At 44.6% G+C, this 25,354-nt stretch overlaps 1 protein-coding gene across 1 annotated transcript; it reads right to left on the bottom strand.

Annotated features, from left to right (window-relative positions):
- Positions 1-6,586: 6,586 nt before the first annotated feature.
- Positions 6,587-23,774, bottom strand: LOC310707997 (nuclear body protein SP140-like protein). Its single transcript, XM_083505659.1, has 11 exons — positions 23,350-23,774; positions 22,802-22,943; positions 21,537-21,702; positions 20,789-20,884; positions 19,797-19,939; positions 17,555-17,605; positions 14,885-15,003; positions 13,485-13,590; positions 11,152-11,223; positions 10,881-11,024; positions 6,587-7,566 (listed from the first exon to the last, which is right to left on the bottom strand). Exons 1-11 carry the CDS (start codon positions 23,670-23,672, stop codon positions 7,486-7,488), a joined length of 1,443 nt encoding a protein of 480 aa, XP_083361785.1. The 5' UTR covers positions 23,673-23,774; the 3' UTR covers positions 6,587-7,485.
- Positions 23,775-25,354: the final 1,580 nt, after the last annotated feature.

Below are 25,354 nucleotides of genomic sequence, written 5' to 3'. Positions count from 1 at the left end.
ATGGAAGTGTGGCTCTCAAATCGGAAGCATAACACTCAAAATGGAGCACGTTTGACTTCCGGAAAAAGTTTGCAAACCGGAACACTTACTCCGGGTTTGCAATGTTTGGGTTCCAAGTTGTTTGAGTACCAAGTCGTCTGAGAATCAAGGTACCACTGTATGTGTCTAAGGTGCTACATCCTTGGGAATCATGATACAGTACTAATTCCTAAGTCTTTAATCTCTCTCACTTTATCTGTCTTACAGTGCTGGTTTGTCAGTACTGTAAATGATCCCACTATAGAAGAACTTGCTGAAGAAGCTTGACACAGACAAGATTGACATACTGGTGCTTGTCAAATCATTTGACTGTGATGGAAAGAATGGGACACAGTTATCACTGGCTGCAGATTCAGCCTCTTCTGTTTGTTCACACTCAGGGTAAAGGTAAAGGGACCCCTGACCATTAGGTCCAGTCACGGATGACTCTGGGGTTGCGGCGCTCATCTCGCTTTACTGGCCAAGGGAGCTGGCGTACAACTTCTGGTGTGATGGCCTGGGACTCGGGGTCAGACTCGGAGCCAGAGGAGTCTCAGTCCGCAACGGATCCTTTGCCTCAGGCAGCAGCTGAACCTAGTCTGGGGCCTGATTCTGGAGAGCCCCAGTCTGCACAGGTTCCCCTGCAACAAGCACCAGCTGGGCCGAGTCCGGGGCCTGAGTCTGCCTTGGCTCCAGATGCAGGGATTATTACCTTGTTGCCTTCAGCTGGGCAATCACTTACAGCTGCTCCACTACCAGTTGGGTCAGGAGAGGCTGAGGTGGCCTCTGGGTCTAGTAACCCACCAACATCTCCCAAGCTGCAGAGACTGGGGTCTGAGAGAAGGAGAGACCTGAGTACTCGCAGGAGGAGTGCTTGCCTTTGGGCGAGATAGGGAGCGGAGTCACTGGGGGAATCAGGACTGGCCGTTACCCTGACAGAGATAAAAGCTGCTGGATCCCACCCCAGGTTGTGAGAGCAACATTGCTGTTTGCCAGAACCTGCCTGTGATCCTGTGCCTGACCTTGCCTGGTTTCCTGCCTCATGTCCTGCCTTGGCCCTGTCGGACTGACTCCTTGCAGAACCCTTGGATTCGGGACTGGACCTGGACCAGGTTACTCGGGTTACCCCTGGGCCCAGCACATCTGGGTCATGTGGCCATCATGACTAAGGCGCTTCTGGTGAACCAGAGCAGCGCACGGAAACACCATTTACCTTCCCGTCAGAGCGGTACCTATTTATCTACTTGCACTGTGTGCTTTCGAACTGCTAGGTTGGCAGGAGCAGGGACTGGGCAACAGGAGCTCACCCCAACGCGGGGATTTGAACCACCGACCTTCTGATCGGCAAGCCCTGGGCTCTGTGGTTTAACACACAGTGCCACCCGCGTCCCTCACAGTCAGGGTACTAGCATGTTAATGGATTCATTGCTGTATTGACACATTCTTCAGCCAGTGAGAAAGCTGAGAAGACTTCCCCACACCCTATTTCCCAGATTTTCAATTACTTGCACTCACACATGTATTCGGTATCTGAAGTTGGGAGGATTGTAGTGTGTTCTAATGCTGATGCCTTTTGGGGGGTCCCTACTTCTGTGGCTGAAAAGAAATTAAGCAAGTGAAGTGAAGCTACTCCTACCATTTAGGTTAATGCCTGAAAAAGCTTCACTAGTTAATTTTTTGCATGAGCCTGTTAGGATGTGCAAAACTAGCTTCTTTATTTTAACGACCTTTTCTGTATTTCCTGACTATATTATTGGATAACTATAAAGAGGTAGCAGAATGGCTTTAATATTCTTGCTATTCTGAAAAAAGCTGTTGTGCATATATAATATTTTCTTTCCAGACCTTAGAACAGCCGATCCGCATCATAACAGAAAGCCAGCACATTCATGACTGCATCTTGCATGCATAAAGGCACGTACAATACATAGCTGTCAAGCGTCCCTTATTTGGTGGGAGAGTCCCTTATCCCAGCGCCATGTCCCGCTGCTGTCCCTTATTGATGAGGCTTCGTTTGGCTGCTGGCTGGGCTTTCTGCCTTTGGCTCGGAGGGGCTCAGAAGCTGAACATACCTGTGCCCGGAAAATCCCTTATTTTGGCTGCTGATCCCTTATTTTTGAGGCTGCTGGTCCCTTATTTTCAAATCTGTAAGTTGACAGCTATGGTACAATATCACTGGCTGACCAACAATTGCATTCTCTAGTCCTCATTGCATTCTCTAGTCACCCATATGAAAAGCAGTAGTGAAAGCTGAAAAGCATTCCTTCTGTTCCTTGAGCTTTGTCTGTTTCCTGATGACACTTCCTGCAAGAGATGTTTGTATAGAAAGTCTGCTAGTTTCGTTCCACCCCTTTGCAGTTTTGCAAAACAGTGATTACGGTAAACTGTAATCTCTCTCTCTCTCTCTCTCTCCCTTTCACCTTTTCCTCATTACAGGGAAGGACTCTTCCACTCAGGTGTGTTTTTGTGTAGAAAGCTTGCTTGTTTCATCTCAACTTTTTGAAGTGATGCATATCATTATCTGAGCTTGTGCATGTTATGGCATATCAAACCACATCTGTTTGTTTTTTTAATCTGACCATCCTACACGCATATATGCCTCCAGTTGCTGATATACTTTTCTCCAGCAAATGCCTAACATTTACACATCCTGCTGCTGATCATTTGTTTTTCAATGGAAATTTACTTTGATAAAGTTGGATGTAAGGATATTTGTCCACAGCAGTGGAAGAATAATAGTAACATCAGACCTACCCAGAATAGACTCATTGAAATGAATGAACACAAGTTAGTCATGCCCTTGGCTCTACTCAGAGTAGGACTAGCATTGAATACCATCCCTAGTTTCAGCTTATTTTTACTCTCCTTTATCATTTCAGAGGACTTTTGCTAATGGGAAACTGCAGCAAGGTAAAGGACCACTGGACGCAACTGGCATACTGACAGAATCTGGTAATTGTGAACACATTATTCCCAGCTGTCTGCCTGTTAGCCAGAAGATTGGTGGTTCAAGCCCATCCATGGTCGGACAGCTGTGGGCAGGATTCAGGGGCCTGAACTAGTTGACCCTTGGGGTCCCTTCCCAACTCTACAATTCTATGATTCTATTGTAAGATGTAAAAAAAATCCAGGTTACAAGGCAGACAATAGGTATTTACATTCTCTCATCCAGTGATCCATCTCCTACCTGCTCATTAGAACAGAAGGGAGAAACATGCAGAATTAACCATAATAGAATTGCAGAATTGACGTGTATGTACTAGGCAGCCTGGAATCCTGCATGCCAGTGCCAATAAAACATTGCACCAGAAAGAAACGAAGTATTCTGCAGTGCAAGACATGGTCTGGGAGTGGATTCACAAGAGCGCTTAAATATGTTAGCAAAGCCTCACAATATTTCACCTGTCTTTTCCCTCACTGTCAGGGCATCTAAAAAGTGGTAACGTTGGTGGTAGGTATTTTTCAAAGCATGTTAAAGTGTGGTGATGTCATATGCTATGCATTTTGTGTTTTTATGCTGTAAGCTGCCCTGCAATTGTTGAATGAAGAGTGGCATAAATTTAATAAATGATAAGAATAAGAATAAGAATATGACCATGTTTATTCTGCTTGCATTTACTTGTCTTCAAAAACCAACTTCACCTTCCCTCATGCAACACCAATCAAAGTTTTTGACATCATACATTTTTGTCCCTGGATTGTGTACCACCATGTTCATAATTACACCACCACCGCAACCCACTCCCCAGCCTTGTGTTTGAAGAGTGTTGGGTGAGATTCTAGCCTTGGATTGGAAAGTAGAGTTCTCAGTGAACAAAGTACAGCTCTCTATTCCCTGTCACCTGTCCCTTGTATTTTCCTTATATGGTGGTGTAATTAATATTGCAACACTTTGGAGACCATTCTGAGATCTGGATCACAACAGATTGCTCCATATTTATGTGATTCAGTTTGCACATAGCTTTGTCTACCAAATTCAGGTCTGGAACAAATCAAATCAGTTCATTATTTGGTATTCAGAATGATCAGTTGCACAGTGCTAGCGTTTATCCTACAATTAATTTCTGCGGGGAGGATGCTTTCAAGAATTCAGTAGTAGCTACAGATTTAAGGCACCTAAATTGGAAGCAATTCCATTTCCATTTCATGAAAGTACTTTGGAATTCGTAGCTTGTGAATTTGTTAGTTCACTTATTGTAAAATGTCTGTTATTATCATTGTTACTTTGAATTGTAGACATGCATAATTCATTTTTAAATATTTTATTTATACCCCCCCCCCCACTGTAGGACTCCTAGGGGCATTATATACAGTAAATGAAAGGGGGAAAATAGTAATTATCAATTAGTGCAAGAGACATGAAATATCACTTTTAACCTTTTCATATTTCTGAGGCACCAATCAATAGGTGTCCTTGCATATTGATATTAGATGCATCTAAAATAGTTTGTCCAGATAGCATAAATTTATTTATTTATTTCAAGAATTTACATATGCTTAACTACAATAGTCTCTAAGTGGTTTACAAAGATGCAGTACAAAAAATAAAAATCAATTGAAATTATAATTGAAACTTCAGTTAAAATGCCCACTGGTGGTGTTAATTATCACTTAGGATCAGGCAGGGGTACTATAAAACAAAACAAAAAACCTTTATTTAAGCAAGTTTTAACTCCTAAGTCTCTGACCCTCCTGTTTTCTCTATACTTTCTGTACTGAATCACTTTCTGGTAGCTGTTCCCTTAACTTCTGCCTTCCCTCTATCACTAACTCTCTTACTTAGTTTCACAGACATTGATACACCCACTAGAAATTTTTTTATATAGAAATGCAGTATGTGCTGGAAGTTCAAGAGAGGGGAGGTTGTCTGACCTCAACTGAAAGGGAGTTCCATAAAATTGGACCCAGAATACAAAATGCACATGACCTAGCGAATCCAAGCCATGCATCTGAGCCATGCGGTTAACAGTGACTCCTGAAGACCACACTGATCAGGCAGAGATATAAGGGATTAGGTGATCCTTGAGGAATCCTGAACCCAAATTGTTAAGGGCCTTGTAAATTTTAGGTTTCACCCCACTTATGTGGAGGTTATGTTCTGGGTCCTCGTGTAATTAGGGTTGCCATATTTCAAGTAGTAAAAATCCGGACACCCCTAAGGTTGTTGAGGTTTTTTTAAGGAAAACCCAAAATTGTTGAGCCGAAAGTTGTTGAGTCTATTTCCCCCTGCTCTCCTGCGCTCTCTCTCTCATGATCGCCGGGTGTGGAACACACTTCCGCCCGCAGACAGAGCCACAGCTGTCTGAACATCATACCCTCTATCTAACCTTTGCTCTCTTAGTGGTCTGCCGTGCCCTGTCTGTGACCTTTGTCTCCTTCGTCATACATTGTTCAAGGGGGAAATGACGTGGTGGGAACAGGTGCCAAAATAACATTGTACCACCCCTCGATCTTCGGATTGGAAGATGTGTAAAGGTCACAGTCCAATATGTATCTGACTGGTTTTACATATTGTGCTAATAAAAGGAGCCTCTACAGAGCTAGCCGGCAGCTTGTCTTGAAGCATGCTTGCCAGCGTGCTTCTGCACAGCTCACCTGCATCCAACCTCCTGTCGTCCTCCATTATTCCTACATCTCTCTCTCTCCCCAACTCTCTCTTCAGCTAGAGTTGGGACTGGCTGGAGACTGGAGGATAGGTTGGAGGCTGGAGGCAGCTGCTGTTATAATAATAATAATAATAATAATTTATTATTTATACCCCGCCCATCTGGCTGGGCCTCCCCAGCCACTCTGGGCGGCTTCCATAAAAACCAAAAATACAATAAAATATCACACGTTAAAAACTTCCCTGAACAGGGCTGCCTTAAGATGTCTCCTGAATGTCAGGTAGTTGTTTATCGCCTTGACATCTGCTGGAAGGGCATTCCACAGGGCGGGCGCCACTACCGAGAAGGCCCTCTGCCTGGTTCCCTGTAGCTTTGCTTCTCGCAATGAGGGAACCGCCAGAAGGCCCTCGGCGCTGGACCTCAGCGTCCGGGCAGAATGATGGGGGTGGAGGCGCTCCTTCAGGTATACTGGACCGAGGCCGTTTAGGGCTTTAAAGGTCAGCACCAACACTTTGAATTGTGCTCGGAAACGTACTGGGAGCCAATGCAGGTCTTTCAAGACCGGTGTTATATGGTCTCGGCGGCCGCTCCCAGTCACCAGTCTAGCTGCCGCATTCTGGATTAGTTGTAGTTTCCGAGTCACCTTCAAAGGTAGCCCCACGTAGAGTGCATTGCAGTAGTCCAAGCGGGAGATAACCAGAGCATGTACCACTCTGGCGAGACAGTCCGCAGGCAGATAGGGTCTCAGCCTACGTACCAGATGGAGCTGGTAAACAGCTGCCCTGGACACAGATTTGACCTGTGCCTCCATGGACAGCTGTGAGTCCAAAATGACTCCCAGGCTGCGCACCTGGTCCTTCAGGGGCACAGTTACCCCATTCAGGACCAGGGAATCCTCCACACCTGCCCGCCTTCTGTCCCCCAAGAACAGTACTTCTGTCTTGTCAGGATTCAACCTCAATCTGTTAGGTAGCCTAAACAAAGCTCCACATCTTAACGCTCTTTGGGACTTCCTCCGCCTTCACTTATGTCCTCTTCAGGCTTCGGAGAGAGTCTCCTGGTGAGCCACGAGGACTCTCCAGCTCTCTCCCATCCTTTCCTGGCACGATTCCATTTATATTATATCCCAGCACCACACATATACAAGGTCACGTGTGAGGGGGATGCCTGCATTATAAGAATATTGATCCTGGCCTGCTAGCATATGGACAGCCACTGCAGACTTTTGAGCACTGCAGTTATTGGGGGAGATAATCTATTTCCCTCAACAATCTAGCACTAGCTGCAATGTTTTGCAACAGCTGGAACCTCTGGACCTGCTTTTCTCACCTTGTCCACAGCTGGTGGTTGTGGGGAGAGGGTGAGATTAAGCCAGTGCATTTTTTCTGGGGGGACACAGGGGTATCCATACCCCTAAACATTTTGTGAATCTAAGTTTGGCCTCATTCAGGGGCAGTGTTTCAATAAGAGTAGGAAAATGAGAGTACCCCTAAACATTTTTTAAGGGAAAAAAGCGCTGGATTAAGCTAAGGAAATGGAAGAAACCATTGCTATGGCCATGTTATAAATCTGACACTTTAGCCAAATAATTTGAATACATAGAATACATTTTTCCTGTACTTCCTGCAAACCCACCTAAAATCCCCATGGCAGTTCAATTTCTAAATCCTAAAGAATGCAGGTAGCATTATGTATCCTCCTGAGTAATAAAAATTAAGTTATACATATATAAAGCACCATTTTTAAAATTTGGCATGAAGTATTACTTATACAGAAATCCAATTTTTACATAATGCATGGAAAGTTGGTTAGCTGAGAAACTGGCTCACATGTCTGAAAACCGATGAATTTAAGAAATTTGTTACGGAATAGAAAACACTTCCCGAAATCTGTTTTCAAATTCAGCTTGCAGTTCTCTTCCATATTCCACCATGTCACTGCCCTAGGAAAAAAATTTAAAATGTTCACTTTGATATGTGTGGAGCTTGTTGCTTTATTTGTTTAAATTTTACCATTTTGCTTCAAAACACTTAAAACAAGGGAAGCTATGTATTTAAATATTTCTGTTGCCCTGCTCTACTAGACAATTCAGGTTCTTGTTGGCAACTTATGCACCAGTGCAATGAAATAGTAGATTCTCAGTTATTTATACAGATGACTCTCAGTTTACACCAGGGTTACATTCTGAGGATAGAGCGTAAAGCCAAAATCGTGTATAGTCAAAACACATTGTGTTCAATGGCAGGTGGGATTACCAAAGCAGTGGCGTAACGTGGGGGGTGCCAGGGGTGCCGGCGGCACCGGGCGCAACATCTGGGGGGGGGCGAGTCCAGAGGGAAGGGACAAGTTCCTTCCTCTGCCGGGCTCCCCGCCGCCACCGCCAGCCTTGCGCCCTAGCGCGTGCGCGCCCCCCGCCGCCGCTGCGGCTGCGCTCCACTCCCTGCTCGCAGGAGGAACAGCCGCTGCAGCAGCACCGACGCTGTGTGTGTAAGCAGAAGCAGGGATGGTTTGTGCTGCTGGAGTGGCCTCTCCTGCTTTTGCAAAGCAGCGCAGGCGGAAAAAGGAGAGCGAGAGGCTGGGCAGCGGGCGAGGCAGTGGGAAGTGTGTGTGAGCGAGGCGCCGCCGTTGCGAAGCATGTTGTTTACATGCCAAGGGGGTGCCTTGTGGAAACAGGGTGGCGAGGGAGCGCGCAGGAGAGGCAGCAGCAGCGCAAGGCTGACATAGGCTGAGTCAGCAAAGTTGGGGGCTTGGAGCAGGGATGGGGTTGGGGGGTGAGAAAGAGGCAGGCGGAAAAGGAGCCACGGGGGGGGGGCAGCACAAGTGTGTGAGTGTGAGAGAGGAAGTGTGTGCTTGAAGCAGGGCAGGTGTGTGCGTGTGCGTGTGCGTGTGTGTGAGAGAGAGAGAGAGAGAGAGAGAGAGAGAGAGAAATGAGATGGGACACTACAAATATGTGTGTCTGTATGTTGTGAAATGAAAGCATAATCAATGCACATGCATGCTCTCGCTCTCTCTCACAGACACACACACATAGAGCATGTGTGTTGAAACTGGCAAAGAGAATGTGAAAAGAGGGAGAGAGGAATTTTGTGTGTGAGAGACAGCAAGTGCATGGGTGCGAGTGCGAGTGCTTAAAAAAAATAAATGTTAAAAGATAGTTGCATGCCTGACGCCAGACGTGTACAGGGATATAAATCGCCGGGTTCTGGGAAGGATCGCTCTGTGAGGGGGTCGCTCTGTGTCCCCAGGATGCTTTGGGGGAGGAAGCCATGTTGCTTTACATGTATGGTACACAGAGCCTCAGTCGCTAAACCTAACCTACTTCAAGGGCAGGCTGTGTGCGTGGGAGAACCATGCATGCCAACTTGAAGTGCTTGGGAGGATAAATAACTAACTAGAGGGGAGCAAGGGAGAAACACCATATAGTGATTAAAAAACAACAACACATGAAGATTGTGAATACATGTAGACACTGATTTCTTTCCATACATCCAGTGGCGTAGCGCCACCGACAGCTGGCCGGGCACGGGCAGCCTCCACACCCCGCCGCCATCCCCTCGGCCCAGCCACAGGTGGCGGCTGCTTCTGCCGACTGGGAGGGAGGAGAGCTCCGAGGGGCCTCGCCACGCCCTGCGCTCCCCAAAATCCTCCGAGAGGAAGCCGGCGGGCGGGCGAGGGTCTCCCAGCGGAAGGGGGCGCCGCTGGCTCTGGCTCTCAGCACAAGTCTCAGCCGCGGGGGGGGGGGGGCGAGGACGGAGCACAGCTGGAAGCCCCCGGACCGGCCGGGAGGAGGAGAGGCGCTCGCCAAGCCCGGATCTGGAGCTCCACCTACAGCCCAAGGAGAGGAGGGGGCGGGGAGGCGCCCGAGGGGAGGGGGCTTTGGCTGCTTCGGCCCGCGGGGGCTCCGCAAATAATATATTTAATAAATTCCTGCTGAGCCTTTGGGGGGGGTCCTTGGCTCCTTCGCTCGCCCCCAGCCCCAGTGGCGTAGCGTGGGGGGGTGCAGGGGGACCCGGGCGCAACATCTGGGGGGCGCACGCTCGCACTCGAGTGCTAAAATCCACGGGTTAGGGGGCGCAAATTACTTGCCTTGCCCCGGGTGCTGACAACCCACGCTACGCCACTGTACCAAAGTATCTCCCCCCAGATGCCCACCTCCTATTAATTTCTTTGTATTATTTGTTATCAAGTACATAAAGCTTAATGCACACAAGTTACGAGTTACCTTTACTGTAATAACCACAGACATCCACCAAGCTTTTAAAGACAAAAGGGGTTCCAGGTGGCAGTGGTGGAGGAATGGGAGTGCGGTGGGGGCAGGCCGCCCCGAGTGTCACCACTGGGGGGTGACAAAATGCCGGGCGGCACTCACTGTGGGGCCTGCAGCATGCCCAAGCCACTCATCTCTCCTGGGAGTGACGCAGTGGCTTGAGCGCCCGCAGGCCCTGCCCAAACAGTCCGCCCGCTGCCTCCCTCTCAGCTGTAGGGCGGCTGAGTGAGAGGAGGCAGGCAGACTCCTCAGAGGCTCTGAGGAGTGTCCTGCTCCAGCTTGCGCCACCCTGGGCGCCCGATCAGCTTGCTCCGCCACTGCCAGGTGGGATTATTGGGAAATGCATGAGGATAATAATAATAATAATTAATTTATACCCCGCCCATCTGCCTGAGTTTCCCCAGCCACTCTGAATGGCTCCCAATCGAGTGTTAAAAACAATGCAGTGTTAAATATTAGAAACTTCCCTAAACAGGGCTGCCTTCAGATGTCTTTTAAAGAGAAGATAGCCGCTTATTTCCTTCACATCTGAAGGGAGGGTGTTCCACAGGGCGGGTGCCACTACCGAGAAGGCCCTCTTTCTGGTTCCCTGTAACCTCACTTCTCACAATGAGGGAACTGCCAGAAGGCCCTTGGCGCTGGATCTCAGTGTCCAGGCTAAACGATGGGAGTGGAAACGCTCTTTCAGGTATACAGGACTGAGGCCGTTTAGGGCTTTAAAGGTCAGCACCAACACTTTGAATTGTGCTTGGAAACTTACTGGATTGCTGACTATGAGACACTGTGATCATTGTGAGAGAGGTTGTGAGTATGTGTGAGGGAGGAAGAAATGGAAAATGGACTAAATCACCTTTCGCTTTTCCCCACCCTGATTATTTTGTTTTTTATTTCAATTAGAATGGAAATATAACTTTACTTCCTCTACTCACTCCTGCATCTTTAAAATGTACTGGAAAGGAACTGTAGGGGAAAGAGAGACTGGAGCTCACCTTATAAAACTTCTGGAAATTTTTGAACATCAGGCGCATATCTCTTACGAAATCTCCCACTGTGTTGTACTTTTCTTTATGCAACTTCTCTGCTATGCACTTGAGCCGCATGGGTCTCTTTATGACGGAATTACAATTTTGTATCTGTTAAATCAGCACATCAGGAAAGAATATTTGTAGAATTTCCTGCAATTTCAACTCAAGCACTTGTAACATTTTAAAGAACCATTTCTGCATCAATGTCCCAAATATTGTAGTCAACAAGACTTACTGTAGCTAGATTGTCAACAAAAAGAAAACTTTTAGGCTGACACCAGATCCTCAAAAGCAGGAACTCGCATTTCTATAAAACAAAAGGAACAGATTTTTAAGGGGACTCAGATAAAATAAGGATCCCATGCCAATAAATATGCATGTGTTATATTTACTTGGAAACAACTCCCAGAAATTTCAATGAAATTTGTATTCAAAGAAGTGTCCTTAATATATATCACAACCAATATAATGTTTCCTTGGTAATGAGACTTTAGTTATCAATTAAGAAATTGTAATTAATCATCAGGCTTTACTTGCTTAGTTCAGGCTTTACTTGCTTAGTGATTAAATGTGCATATGTACAAAACAAAATTTAACATAAAATTTGAATTTTATTTTATTCTGATGCATGTTTTTCTTTAGAACTTTGGTAAAAGCAATACAGTGGTACCTCGGGTTACATACGCTTCAGGTTACATACGCTTCAGGTTACAGACTCCGCTAACCCAGAAATATTACCTCAGGTTAAGAACATTGCTTCAGGATGAGAACAGAAATTGTGCTCTGGCGGCGCAGCAGCAGAGGGAGGCCCCATTAGCTAAAGTGGTGCTTCAGGTTAAGAACAGTTTCAGGTTAAGAACAGACCTCTGGAACGAATTAAGTACTTAATCCGAGGTACCACTGTAATATCAACACTGAAAGAGCACATGACCAACTATTTCAGGATGGTGCTAAAACCAAGATTTCCAAGACCCTCTTTTCTAGCAAGCCCATCATATTTGTTTTTTAATAGAGCAGTAACAATAACTTTGATAAGCAAAGCTAGCGATGTTGGTCCGTATTGCTGCTATTTAGTAATCTTAAATAAATATTATGTACTTTTCTGTGTTGATTTGGAGCCTTGCCTTGGTCAAAACCCAGTGCCTCAGATCTCTTTAGTCACATCTGGCTTTTGTGTAAGCCAGTGGTTTTCAGTCAATGTGCTGGGCAACACTGGCCTCTGTCCCTCTTGCCTTCCCTCCCTTCCTCTGATGCCCTCTTGTGTCTCTGCCTCCCAAAGGCTTGTGCAGCTGTTTGTTGCAGCAGCCCTGGCTGCAAGCTCCTCAGGCAAATGGTGCCTTTGGGGCTGCCTGCGGGGGGGGGGGCTTCCCAGGCCCCTCTGGGGCAGTGTGAGGAGGCACCTCTCTTTGAGGCGGGGGGCAGCTCAGAGATCAGGAGTGGCAGCAGTGGCTGCCCGGAGGACTCCCAAGGAGAAGGGAGAGGAGACTGAAAGACCCCTCCAGAAGGGAGGGTGTTTGAAAAAGGATGAGATGCTGCTGGCTCTGCAGGCAAGGGGTGACCTAACTGGGCTCCTGAGCCCCACAGGGGTGCCACAGAAAGAGTATAGTTGGTCAAGGGAGCCATGGACCCAAAAAGGTTGAAAACCTCTGGTGTAAGTGTTTCATTTTGCTGGGGGCTTCAGGCAGTAGAAAGTGGTGATTTAGCTGTCACTTTTTGGAATCTCAGTGAGCCACAGGCATCCTCTGTAAGAAGGGGGTGGTAGCACCATTGAAATACTTTATTGTCACTTGTACAACTTGTATACAGTGAGATTATACAAGCACCCCCCACTCAGCTCTCTTAGTCTTAATTCCCCTCGTTTACTGATGCACACCCACCAAACCTGAAAGTCAGTTGCCTTGTTGTTATCTTTTCATTCAGCAGCCTAACAGCCCACGGATAGAAGCTGTTCTTTACCCTGTTGTTGCTACCAATCATGCTTCTATATCTTCTGCCTGAGGGCAGGAGATCAAGAAAGTGCTGGCCAGGGTGTAAATCATCCCTGAGAATTTTCCTCACTCTCCTGAGGCAACATTCTTCCACTATTTCATCCAGCGGATTCACAGGACAGCCCATAATATCTTATGCTGTATTCACCACCCTCTGTAGGCACTTCCTATCAGTTGATGTCAAACCAGCGTACCACACCATGATGCAGTATGAAAGGACACTTTCTATTGTTGGCAGGTAGAAGGAGATCATCAAATGTTGATTGACATCATCCTTCCGCAATACTCTGAGGAGATGGAGTCTCTGTTGGGTTTACCTGTTGGGGGACTTGGATTGACTCTGAACCTATAAACCCTGACAGACGGTCTTTTAGATGTTTGGTTCCTAAGCCACTTAGGGCTTTTATGCTAGTGTTAACACCTTGAGTTATATATATTTGATAGCAGTTTCCTCTAAGGCTTAATGAATGGGAAACAAGGTTTTGATCATCCCAGATTTTTAAGCAATTAATGTCACAGCCCGATTTTTGCTATGTTTCCCGTCATTTAACTGAAATAGAAAAAGGTTGATGTAGCTCACCACAATTTTCTTGCCACGCATCTTCCATTTCAGAACCAGGTGCTCTTCACGGTGACGTTCGCTTGCTGGTTTGGGGCATTGGCAAAAGGTGCATTTCCACCTATTTCTGGAAAGCAGAACAAAGTGTGATAATACCAATGAATGCAATTTGCATTTAATACTGCCACACTGGTAGCTGTTGATTATAATGTTTTATGATTAATTCTGCAAGTTTGCCATACAACCAGGTCATTCTTAAACAGACAATGCTTTCAGACAAAAAGACATAGGATAACAGATCCTTGGCTGAATAAGCATCAGAACCAATAAGAAGAAAAGGCCTTAGTCACAGGACCAGTCCAATACACCTTGGCACCTGAGGGGTGAGTGAATATCTACATTGGGAACTAGGAGGGAATCAAATCAACCGTACCTGATGCTTGAAATAGAATACCTGATAGGAATCAAAGGAAATCAGTCTTACCTGTTGGTTGAAGCCGAAATCAAACGCTGTCATGGGGCAGGGGGAAAGGGGCTCACTCTGACTCATGACAGGTGGGTGCAGACCCCAGCAGACCCCAAAGGGCAGACCCTGCCATTTCCTCCCTAGGTTTGGGAGGAGAATAGCAGCATCTCCTATTCACTGACTGCTGTGGAGGTGGTACAGGGTAGGCTGCGAAGGGGACAATAATAACCAGCCTTCATTCCTTTAAAGCCAGATCAGCTGCCCCTGTGGATCCTGCTGTAGGCCAAATTGAATAAAATATGGGGGGGGGGGAGGAGGCAAGCCCCGGTCCGCATAATCAAACACATGATTCAGTGCACCCACACCATCTGAATGGCAATGCCCATCAACGTTTGGGGTGCCCAGCTCCCTCATCTTTTATTGGGGGGGCACAAAGGCAGTTGGCCCCTTGGGAGTTGCCTCACCTTGCCTCATGGGAGGGCCAGCCCTGGTTAGTCATAATAATCATTCTTATTAAGCACCAATGGGAACTAGGTGTTCTATAAAAGAAAGTAATGCTACGCAGTTGGCTATAACATATTACTGAAAACTACTGTTATAGTTTTGTTTATCTTAGCTAATATTCATTAACCTGTTACAAGATGTTTTAATCTGTGTGGCTTTCCTTATACAGACTTGCACCTTAACTCCACATGAGAATAATATGAAAAATGGTGTGAAATGCAAACCACACTACTGCCAACATTAATTCAGATGTCCACAGTTGAGATGCCTAGAGCTTAACAAGTTATTGTTGGGCTTCAAATAGATGCAGTTTTAGCCTGAGTCCTGGGCTACAATTCATGTTGTGTGACTTTGCACTACTTAGCAAATGAAGCAGATGCTTTAGTTGTAAGATATTGATGTTGTTATTTCATAGATCAGCTTAATACAGAAATTGAGGTGGAGAAACTACCTTTTCTCAGCAGATATTTTCGGAATATGGCAATCTTCATGAAAGCATGTGGGGCATGAACTGCAGCATATCAGTGAATCTTCTTTCTTACACACAATACATACACCATCATGTTCAGACTAAAGAGGAAAAAACAGTGACTGTAAAAAATAAATTTATCAGAGTTTTAATATGTGGTGTTCCTTGTACACCACCTTGTGAGGGCAAAAGCCCCGAATTGTGGTTTAAAAGGATATTCAGCTGGCAGACACATCATCATTATCAAAATAAACAATGGTGTGGAAAATAGGATTTTTTTTAAAAAAAATGTTATTTTTGATGCAACAAATAACCTTTGGTAGTTTTCTTTAAATATATTCAGTTTATTACATGATATATATACTCAGCATCTTCCTATTTTCTTGGTTTAGTACTTATGTGACAATCTGAAGAGCAGGAAGCCAACACAAGTAACATTTATTGGACCCTAAAAGGTAAGCAGAGAGAGTGTTCATATAAGGTTCCCTTGTAAAATTACTCACTGTTGACTCACTGTTGATTAGACTACCACTGGTAACACTAATAAATGGCCATGACTGACTTTTCAGGTTCTGCCCCCGTTTTATTTATTTATTTTATTTTAGTCATATGTTTATATTTTATTCATATGTGAAGCTGAGCTTATTTTATCAGGACATTCTTCATTTTCTTGATCAAACCTTCCCCCAACATTTTTGGCAGGAAGCCAACACAGGTAACATTTACTGGGCCCTATAATAAGCAGTGGACACGGGTGGCGCTGTGGGTTAAACCACGGAGCCTAGGACTTGCCAATCAGAAGGTCGGCAGTTCAAATCCCTGTGACGGGGGGAGCTCCTGTTGCTCGGTCCCAGCTTCTGCCAACCTAGCAGTTCAAAAGTGCAAGTCAAAGTGCAAGTAGATAAGTAGGTACTGCTCCAGCGGGAAGGTAAACGGCGTTTCCATGTGCTGCTCTGGTTCACCAGAAGTGGCTTAGTCATGCTGGCCACATGACCCGGAAGCTGTCTGCGGACAAACGCCGGCTTCCTCGGCCAATAAAGCGAGATGAGCGCACAACCCCAGAGTTGGTCATGACTGGACCTAATGGTCAGGGGTCCCTTTATCTTTATAATAAGCAGAGAGGGTATTTAGATAAGGTGCCCTTGTAAAATTACTCACTGGCCATGACTGACTTTTCAGCTTCTGAATAAAGATAATTCCTCTTTCACCTGTTTTTGTTTTATTCCTTTTATAAGTTGCATATGTGAAACTGAGCTTATTTTATCAGGGAATTCTGCATTTTCTTGATCCAACTTTCCCCCAACCTTATTTGGACTGCTACCATAGAGTTGACCTTGATGGCTCCCATATCTCCTAGGGGAGAGCGAACTCAGGTAGTGAGTGCCAAAACATGGACACTGGGAAACAAGAGGAAGTCATCACCATGTTTAGGAAAACCTGGGATTTGAAGCAGTGCAAACAATATTTAGGGAACAACCCTAAAGGATCAAAACCTCCCCAAATCAGCTCAGTCAGGGCTAAACATGAACATCAATTACAGAATGCTGAGTGTCATTTGGAAATATATAGAAAAGCCGCATATACCATATAGGTGGGGCAGCCCCATTTACTTCCAATGTCTGCAAAATACAGGCTTCTTTCTCTGCTTCTTTCACTAGATGCCCATTCTCAGCACAGGACTGGCAACATTGCTTGCACTCAGCAATGTAGCAACTCCCACCAGGGCTTGGGGCAGACCAGAGTTGTTCAGCGTTTTTTAGGGTAGCCGCCAATTTCAGGGAAGGGAAGTGGCTCCACTCAAAACACCTAGGAATTACCTTGTCACCCACAGGCTCCCCTGCCTCCCAGAATCCCAAGACACCGTGCTGCCCTACAGACCCATGTGCCACCCTACAGATACCCCCCGCCGCCACTACCTGGCACAGACCACCATCGCCCATGCCTCTGGCTAGCTACACTAGTAGCTAAGCTTGGTTGCCAAGCACACAACTGTCAGCTGGTTTTTGAGCACTTGGGAACTCAATTCAAGGGGCTTTGGCAGTGGGATGAGACACCCCGCCTGCCAATCATGTTGTGACATAATGGCGCCATGTGGATTGTCTCATCTACCTGCCAAAGTTGGCCCACATGGAGAGGCCGGATAAAAATGGCCAGAAAGGTACCCCATTACTTAGCTTAAAGCATAGCTTACTACCTTGGCAGTGTGAGCAGTTGTAGTGGGAATTTCAAAGAAACTGTGAGCAGGATCCCTGCCTTTGTCTAAGATTGCATTCTCGTGTCTTGTTTCAATACTGTAAGAGTTTTGTAAAAAAAATCATTGGCTAAGGGATTGCGCCATCGTTGTCATCATTGGCACTAGATTTTGTCCTTCATGTGTGCCACCATCATTTTGTGGGGCAAGCAAGCTGGACAAAGAGCCTTCCACCACAATGCCTATTGAATTGCAAATCTCACTCACACATGAAGCTTCCTCTCTCTCGTTTTTGTTTTTCTTTGTTATATATTATGTTTTGTATTGCCTTATTTAGATGTAAACTGTGGTACAACCATTTTGGGTGAGGGGAAGATAGGAAATATCTAAATACATAAGTGAATAAATAAACTGTGCATATGCTAGTTTAAATCTAGTAAAACTGTTAAGGAAATGTTTACCATCGTTGTTGTCCTGTTGGAATTTTGTGGTGGCTTAGGTAGCTGTCCGCTCTGAAATAAACATCACAATTATTAGGTTTACTGTGAGGCACAATCAGAATCACAAAACATCACCTGAATTTAGGAAGTGAACTCATAAGAAATTAGACGCCTTCTTACAGATATATGTTTAAAATAGAGTAGCAGAATATTTCATTCCGCTGGGACATTCTGATGCTAACCTTAAAGTTGCCATGCATGAACAATGATATGTAAAAGTTGGTTCCGATGTGAAACTACTGAATTACGTTCATTTGAACCTGAAGAAAAACAGTGGTTTCTTAGCCCACTGCAGATGTTAATTGACTCAGTACAGTGGTACCTCGGGTTAAGTACTTAATTCGTTCCGGAGGTCCATACTTAACCCGAAACTGTTCTTAATCTGAAGCACCACTTCAGCTAATGGGGCATCCTGCTGCCACCGTGCCACTGCTGCACGATTTCTGTTCCCATCCTGAAGCAAAGTTCTTAACCCGAGGTACTATTTCTGGGTTAGCGGAGTCTGTAACCTGAAGCATATGTAACCTGAAGCGTATGTAACCCAAGGTACCACTCTATTACTGGGGGCCACTAGGGGGCGCATTGGAAGATGACTGACAATAACATCTCTCCGACCCACACGAGGTAATTTGGAGGCTATGATGGGAGTAATTAGCCTCCCTACCCCCCCCCAGTATGGTGGGGGGGACTGCCTTGCCTGCTGTGCCCTATACCACCCCCGAATTTGTGGGGATGGGGGCACTAGGCACAAAGCCCTCCTGTGGGATTCCGGTGCTCCTGGACGCCGTCCCTGATTCGTGCCACTAGCTGCAAGAACTTCAAAAGAAACAATTTGGATGAAGGAATGCACATATTTCAAGGAAGGAGGGGGAGTAAAGACTGCTAACAGAAGAGATCTCTGATAAAACAAGACAAGATTAAATCATGAGAAGATACGCCAAGACACGGTATGGCAAATGACTGATGGGGGAGGGGGGGAACTTTCCTTTCTTTCCTTATGTGATTAAATAAGAATCCCCTCCCCTCACGAGTCAGAAATGTCATTTTAAGGACTTAAGCTGTGGATTTAAGGCTGTGTGGAGATAAACTTTCGAACCAAAGCATGTTTTAAGAAGAGCGTGGAATGTATAAGAGCTTTGGAATGATGCAGTTAAAAATGCCGTCACTATATTGGGAAGTTCTGTCGGAGGACTTGAGTCTGGGAGGAGAAATAAAGAAATAGAGCTGTTTTTATATTGTGGGTGAAACTCCTCAGAGGGACTTAAGAGCGACAGTTTTGCGAGATTAATTATGGAAAGAGCGATGTTATTTATGAAGGTGATGATATATGGAAACCATCTCGATTTGAGGATTGGAAGAACGGAAAAATTCACACAGGATTATTATTGGTGTTTATCGGCTTAAGGAGACTATCAGAAGAGATCATAAAGAAAAAGAGAAAATATATGAACAAGATGTGATGTGGAAACAGCAAGATAAGACTGAATAGAATTATGAACTCTGTTTGGACTGATTTGGATTGATTTGGACATTAACGCAGTAGCAAGAAGATGATCAGAATCCCCCTTCGGATCTTGAAATATGGGTCCCCCCAACAAAAATTTAAAATTCGGCTTTGTAATTCGGAATTTATGTGATGTGATTTAATTTGATTTGATTGGCCGGTTAATAATTTTTTTTTTAAAGGTACCACTCTATTACTAAGGGCTCATCCACACTTATTTGTCCCACCGCTTTCCCCAGGGAAAACCTGCTGCTTGGGGTTGAATTGGAACAAATGGCAATTCATTTTCCTCTGACCTCACTGTCAGGTACAAGGAAGCTACCTTGCACGCCTCCCGTCAGCAAGGGTGGGTTTGGGATAACAGATAGTCAGGGAAAGTACACTTTGGGGTTTTTGATGAAGCACCCGAGCTCTGTCTGTTCCTCTTGTTTTATTCTCCTCCCTCTTTATTGCGTGAGGATGTTATGAAGGTAACTCCAGTTATATAGAATTTGAAGCTATCATTATAAATCTATCTATTTATCTCCCACCTTTTCCCCTAGGGGACTCAAGGCAGCTTAAAAATAAATACTCATTTTAAGAATAAAATATGTGGATTTTTATCTGTAAAGCCTTAATGGTATCTTCTGAAATTCCTTTGGAGCTGCAAGTAAGAAAATGAGGCATTAAAATTATGGCTGTTACAAGTGAACTACATACCTTTATTAATGTGTCTAATGAAGTCTTCCCACATTGGATACTTCTCCTCCACGATTTCCATTGTTTACGTCCTCCTTCAATCTCAAATTGTGATGGTGTGAACCACTCTCCATTGGAACCCTCAATACTTTTTCTTGAAACTCCTTTGACAAAGAGAACAGGCTCATTAATGTTATGCGCCTATACCAGGCATAGGCAACCTCAGCCTGCCAGATATTTTAGTACTACCACTCCCATGATCCCTAGTAAATAGGACTGGTGGTCAGGGATGATGGGAAATGTAGTCCCAAAACATCTGGCACACCGAGGTTGCCTATGCCTGACCTATCCCATTCAGCAGACATCACTGAAGAGAGAAAGAAGCAGAGATGGTGGTGTGGAAGGTGAAAATAAACTTCAAGCTGATCACGGCTAATGCCAAACTTCAGGGCCCCTCAGAATGAACCAGCCCATCACCTCAGCTAGACTCCCTGCCACCTGCTTTCCACCCTGTCCCTCTTGTACACGGTCACGATAAATTGTTTCTATATTTTTTGAAAAAATGGGAGCAATCGCCAATTACTTTTCATTCAGATTTATGGGTTGTGATAACTGCCATGTATAAATGTAGATTAATGCATTAATGATAAAGAGAATCAACATGGCACTGTTCTGTTCCAAAAACAAAACATTTAAGCTAAATAAAATTATTTAATCATGCATTAATAAATAGGGAAAGATTTCAAAAGCACTGATTGCACCATTGTGGTACTGATGGAATTATTTTAGGCTTGCCCAGGTTCACAGGATACAGTGGAATATAATTAAAGAGCTTTATAGGATATTAGTATTCGAAGTATTCCCAGAAAATAAAAAATACTCACAGACCACCCACATCGATGCATTCTCCTCCCAACACCACACATATATGCAAACACCATTTTTTAAATTTGCTGTTGGTATCACATTCCTTAAACAGATGTAATTATACATTTACTCTTCCAAATGATTACCTGTTGCAAATATATCCGTATGTAAAATGCCTTGTGCTGTTCCACAGGTTACGGGCAGTGTCGTGCCCTGGAAATCCAGACTTTGCTCTTGCGTCCCTTTTGCAAGATGAAATGAAGAAATGGATGTCAAAGGTTACAGTTCCCATATTTTGGGCTGCCAACAAATGACAGCAGTCTTAAGGCAACCTGCTCGCTGTCATCTCTGGAAGCTTCCTAATCATGATGTGTCTTACAGCAACTCAAGAGAGGACCTATTAGTCGTGCTGCATCCAGAACATGTGCATCTCATGGGGGCCTAGAGAAGGGCCTTCTCTACTGTGGCCCCCACATTACAGGGGAATGCAGCCGCTCTGCCGGCTGGTGAAAACTTACCTATTTGCATAGGCATTCCTGGGCAATGATCCTTAGAACCAGCTTTACTGAACTTTGAATATGCTGGTTTATGTTTTATCGTTATTCTGGCAAACTGATTTTATTTTGTAAACCACATTGTTATATTTCAAAATAAACACCAGCCTATCAATAATTTTCAATACATAAATTAATGCACAAGTATGTCATTTGAGGTGGCAGGCAGAGGACTGAAACAAAGTACAGTAAATGCTTGGCTGGGAACAGACTTGAACAGGGCTTTGTGGCTCAAACACGGACTATACCATTCCTCAAATCCAAATGAATTTGTTTCTTTTTGGCTATATATCTTTAAGGCTCAACTGGTAGGTTTAGTCCCCAATACAGGATGATTTACCATTTCCTAGGCTTTCATATAGTGGCCGTAAGTCTTGATATGCTGCCAGGTTACTGCTGCAGAAGATTTCCTCTATTGCTGACAGATTGCCCTGAATGCTCTCAAGGACATTGTACACCACTCTTTGAATATCATCTGGATTTGCAGTTACCCAATCTAGCAAATTCTAGAAAGAAACAATACAGGGTTTTTAAATCTCTGCCTTCAAAACATCTTTTAGACTGAAAATACAGAGTAACTTTCCCATTTCCCACCAGATCTAACAGCAGATTATTTGGATAATCATCCCAGCACAATCAAAGGAAGCAGAAATTGTCAATGTAATTTTATCCTCCTTTGCCAAGTTCAAATGCCTTGCGCAGCTTACATGTCTCTGAACACTAACATCCTATCCTATGCCTTTTACCAATGGCAGAGAAAGACTCAAGGCCACTTTTTCAGAAACAAGCCACAACATGGATGGAATCGTAGAATCAGCACCAAGGGCCTTCTGGCAGTTTCCTCACTGCAAGAAGTGAGATTACAGGGAACCAGGCAGAGGGCCTTCTCGGTAGCAGTGCCTGCCCTGTGCCTGCCCTCCCATCAGATGTCAAGGAAATAAACAACTATTCAACTTTTAGAAGACATCTGAAAGCAGCCCTGTTTAGGGAAGTTAAATTCTGTACTGTGTTTTTGGGAGTGGCTGGGGAAACCCAGCTAGATAGGCGGGGTATAAATAATAAATTATTACTATTATTATAGAATGGCGCAATTGGAAAGGACCCTGAGAATGATTGAGTCCAACCCTCTGCAATGGATGAATATGCAGCTGTCCTGTGCAGGGATCAAACCTGCAGTCTCGGTGTTATTAGCACCATGTTCTAACCAACTTAGCTATCCAGGCTGCTGCTATTCCATTTCATTTCACTTTTAATTTGTATACCATCTTTCTATACTGCTTTACACAAGACAGTTTACAATATGAAGAAGCAACAAAATATACAAGGACACACATAACAATCCAGTGCAAAACAAAGAAGTCATAATAAAAATGTGACTTAAAATAAATATATTATATCAAATAAAGGAAAATGTGATAATCAATTAGAATAAAACACAGCACTCTCAAATTATCAACAAATAATAATTAAACAGAAATTCACTCTCAACAATAGAAAGAAATCATTACTAAATTATAATCAATTAAAAAACAGCAAATTTACAATGAATTAACAAAGTAGGAATTTAACCAGAAAATAATTGCATCAGTTAGATAAAATAGTCACCTGAAAATTTTCTTCAGAGATTATATTCTTGTCTCGTAGGCCATAGAGAAAAGGAAACAAATCTCTAATTGCAGCAGAAATCTCCATTTTATGGGCTCTGAACCACTCCAAAATTTCAGCTGAAGTACCTGGAGCAGACATACTGCAAACAGCACAAAACTATGTTTTAAAGACCTTGGATATCATGTGGTTTTTAAACAAGCAAAATTAAGCATTACCTAACGTTTATCTAGAATGATTCCGTTTCCAAAAATGAGAAACCCTGTCATGGAATCCTTAGCTTTAGATCAGGCTGTGGAAATAATTGTGTTGCGATTTCCTCTTTCCACTTCGACGCAGCTTTAGGTGTCCCTTGCGACTAACACCAGCCCGGGTTAATTTACCCTGGTCTTCTTCTGCATTTAATCTGAGTCCCCACCTGTTGCAAAAGGGGGGTCCCTCCGGAGTCTGTCGCTCTTTTGCGAGAGGGAGTCTAGCGCAGACGGGAAGCGCGGTTCCCCCGGAGCGCCTTTTCCTTGCGGAGGAGACCGACCTGTCCCTTGACTTACCTTTCTGCTTTGACTGAGCGGAGATGGGGCTGTGAGGCTGTGGGGCTGAAGAAAGCAGGAGGAGGAATTCCCCGTCCAGAAGAGCGAGAGAAAACGAAAGGAAACTCAACGTCTTCCAGTCGAGGGCTGGCGCTGCCTGCTCTGAGCTGCGCTCGGGGAGAAGCCCGTTTCATGGAAAGGAAATCATCACGGACACAGAAATCAGAAAAGAAAACCGAAACTGGAGGAACGCTTGATGATAAACCACGAGTTTCCCCCCTGCCCCTTGATATTGCATAAGATATTGTCAGTCTTTGACTTGAGAGGCCCCTCCCGTCCTCCATCACAGATCATGACCCCAGCCTGCAGGTAAGGACTTGTGTGGGATCCAGTCCAGGGATTTCTGACTAGTTCCTTCAGTGCCTCGTGATCCTTATGATGTGAACTTAAAGCGATGGTTGAGCAGAGCCATTAACACACACACACACACACACACACACACACACACACACACACATATATATATATATATATATATATATATACATATACATACACACCCACACTACCCTATACCCGAAAAGATCAGCATAAAAACCACAGTATATGTAACCAAAACAAAAACAACAACCCAATAACACCCCTCCACAAGAAAGAGCCACGTTTTAAAAGGGTATAAGATGTCAATCAGGCAAAGGCCTGGTTAAAAAGGAACGTTTTTGCCTGGCGCCTAAAGGTGCATAATGAAGGCACCAGGTGAACTTCCCTGGGGAGAGTATTCCACAGACGGGGAGACTGCATGAGTTTGAGAAAAGTCTGGCAGGGATGGGGGAACCCTTTTCAGTCCATGAGCTGCATTCCCTGCTAGACAAACCTTTCAGGGGCCGGATGCGTTGGTTGGAGAGGCCAGAAGGAAAAGTTGGTGGAGCAATATATACACGAATTTACTTGCACATCCATCTAAACAGAGAGAGCAACATCTGGGTATCAGCTGATTAGACATTGATGATTTTATTTTAAGTCACTTCTTACACCCAAAACACACTAAAGTTGTATGGCTGAATAGCTGTAATATTGAAGCACGTATTTGGAAGTGATGCTATTTTTTACTGCAAAGTTACCAGCATCTTGCTTATGCATTCTCTTGCACAACAGCATCCTACCGTTGCAAAATATTTCAACAGCAAAACAAGTATGTTTCTAGTTTAGCACTACATTGAATGCATCCCATTACAGCATTTCCCTTTTTTTGCCCCAATCCTTGCAGTTCAGCACATTTTAAAGATGGTAGGGATCCTCTTGCCTTTTAAAGCTTCTTTCAAAACCTGGTAGAAGTTTTGATTTCAGCTTCAGACCTGGTGCCTAAAGGAGCGTAATGAAGGCACCAGGTGAACTTCCTTGGGGAGAGTATTCCACAGACGGGGAGACACTGCATGAGTTTGAGAAAGGAATGGCATCAATTTGAGAAAAGCGTGGCAGGGATGGGGGAACTCTTTTCAGTTAATGAGCTGCGTTCCCTGCTAGACAAACCATTCAGGGGCCGGATGCATTGGTTGGAGAGGCCGGAAGGAAAAGTTGGTGGAGCAATATATACATGAATTTACTTGCACACTCCTCTCTATCATCCAAGCAGGGAAGAAGCATTATCAGAGTTCGAGGACACATTGCAGCTAGGCAGAAACACTCAAGGAGTGTGCAATGGAGGGCTGTGTTATATGCAGTGCTATTTTTATAGACAAAGAGGTGCCAGAACTCACAATGAATGCCTTTCTTCTTCCCTTATAATGGCAATGGTGCCCACCTGAGAATTCCAGCGACTTCTGGCTGAAAACAGCCCTGGTTATATGTTTAATGCACATATAATGCTATGTTTGTTGTGGGTTGTTGTTGTTTTGTATGGGGACAGAACTGGTGTTTTTCCACTGGGTGTGGTGGTGACTGCATCTGGAGCTATAAGCCTCCTGATTTAACAAGAGGCCTGAAATCTGAGCACCTGCCTATGTAAATGTGTAAATAGGGCTGCTTA

Source organism: Podarcis liolepis, assembly GCF_965112155.1.
Source record: "Podarcis liolepis genome assembly, chromosome: 5".
Lineage (NCBI taxonomy): Eukaryota > Metazoa > Chordata > Lepidosauria > Squamata > Lacertidae > Podarcis > Podarcis liolepis.
The sequence above is the reverse complement of the archived record's forward strand: the minus strand, read 5'-3'. Positions and strand labels throughout refer to the sequence as shown.

Bases quoted from the DNA above. Each gene is read 5' to 3' on its own strand.
- LOC310707997 (XM_083505659.1), bottom strand. From the start codon at position 23,672: ATGGAGGACGGGAGGGGCCTCTCAAGTCAAAGACTGACAATATCTTAT. The intron at 15,004-17,554 runs GTAAACATTTCC...TTTCCTCTTTAG, and splicing joins CCAACAGGACAACAACGATG to TCTGAACATGATGGTGTATG. The intron at 7,567-10,880 runs GTGAGCTCCAGT...TTTTTTTCCTAG, and splicing joins ATTTCCAGAAGTTTTATAAG to GGCAGTGACATGGTGGAATA.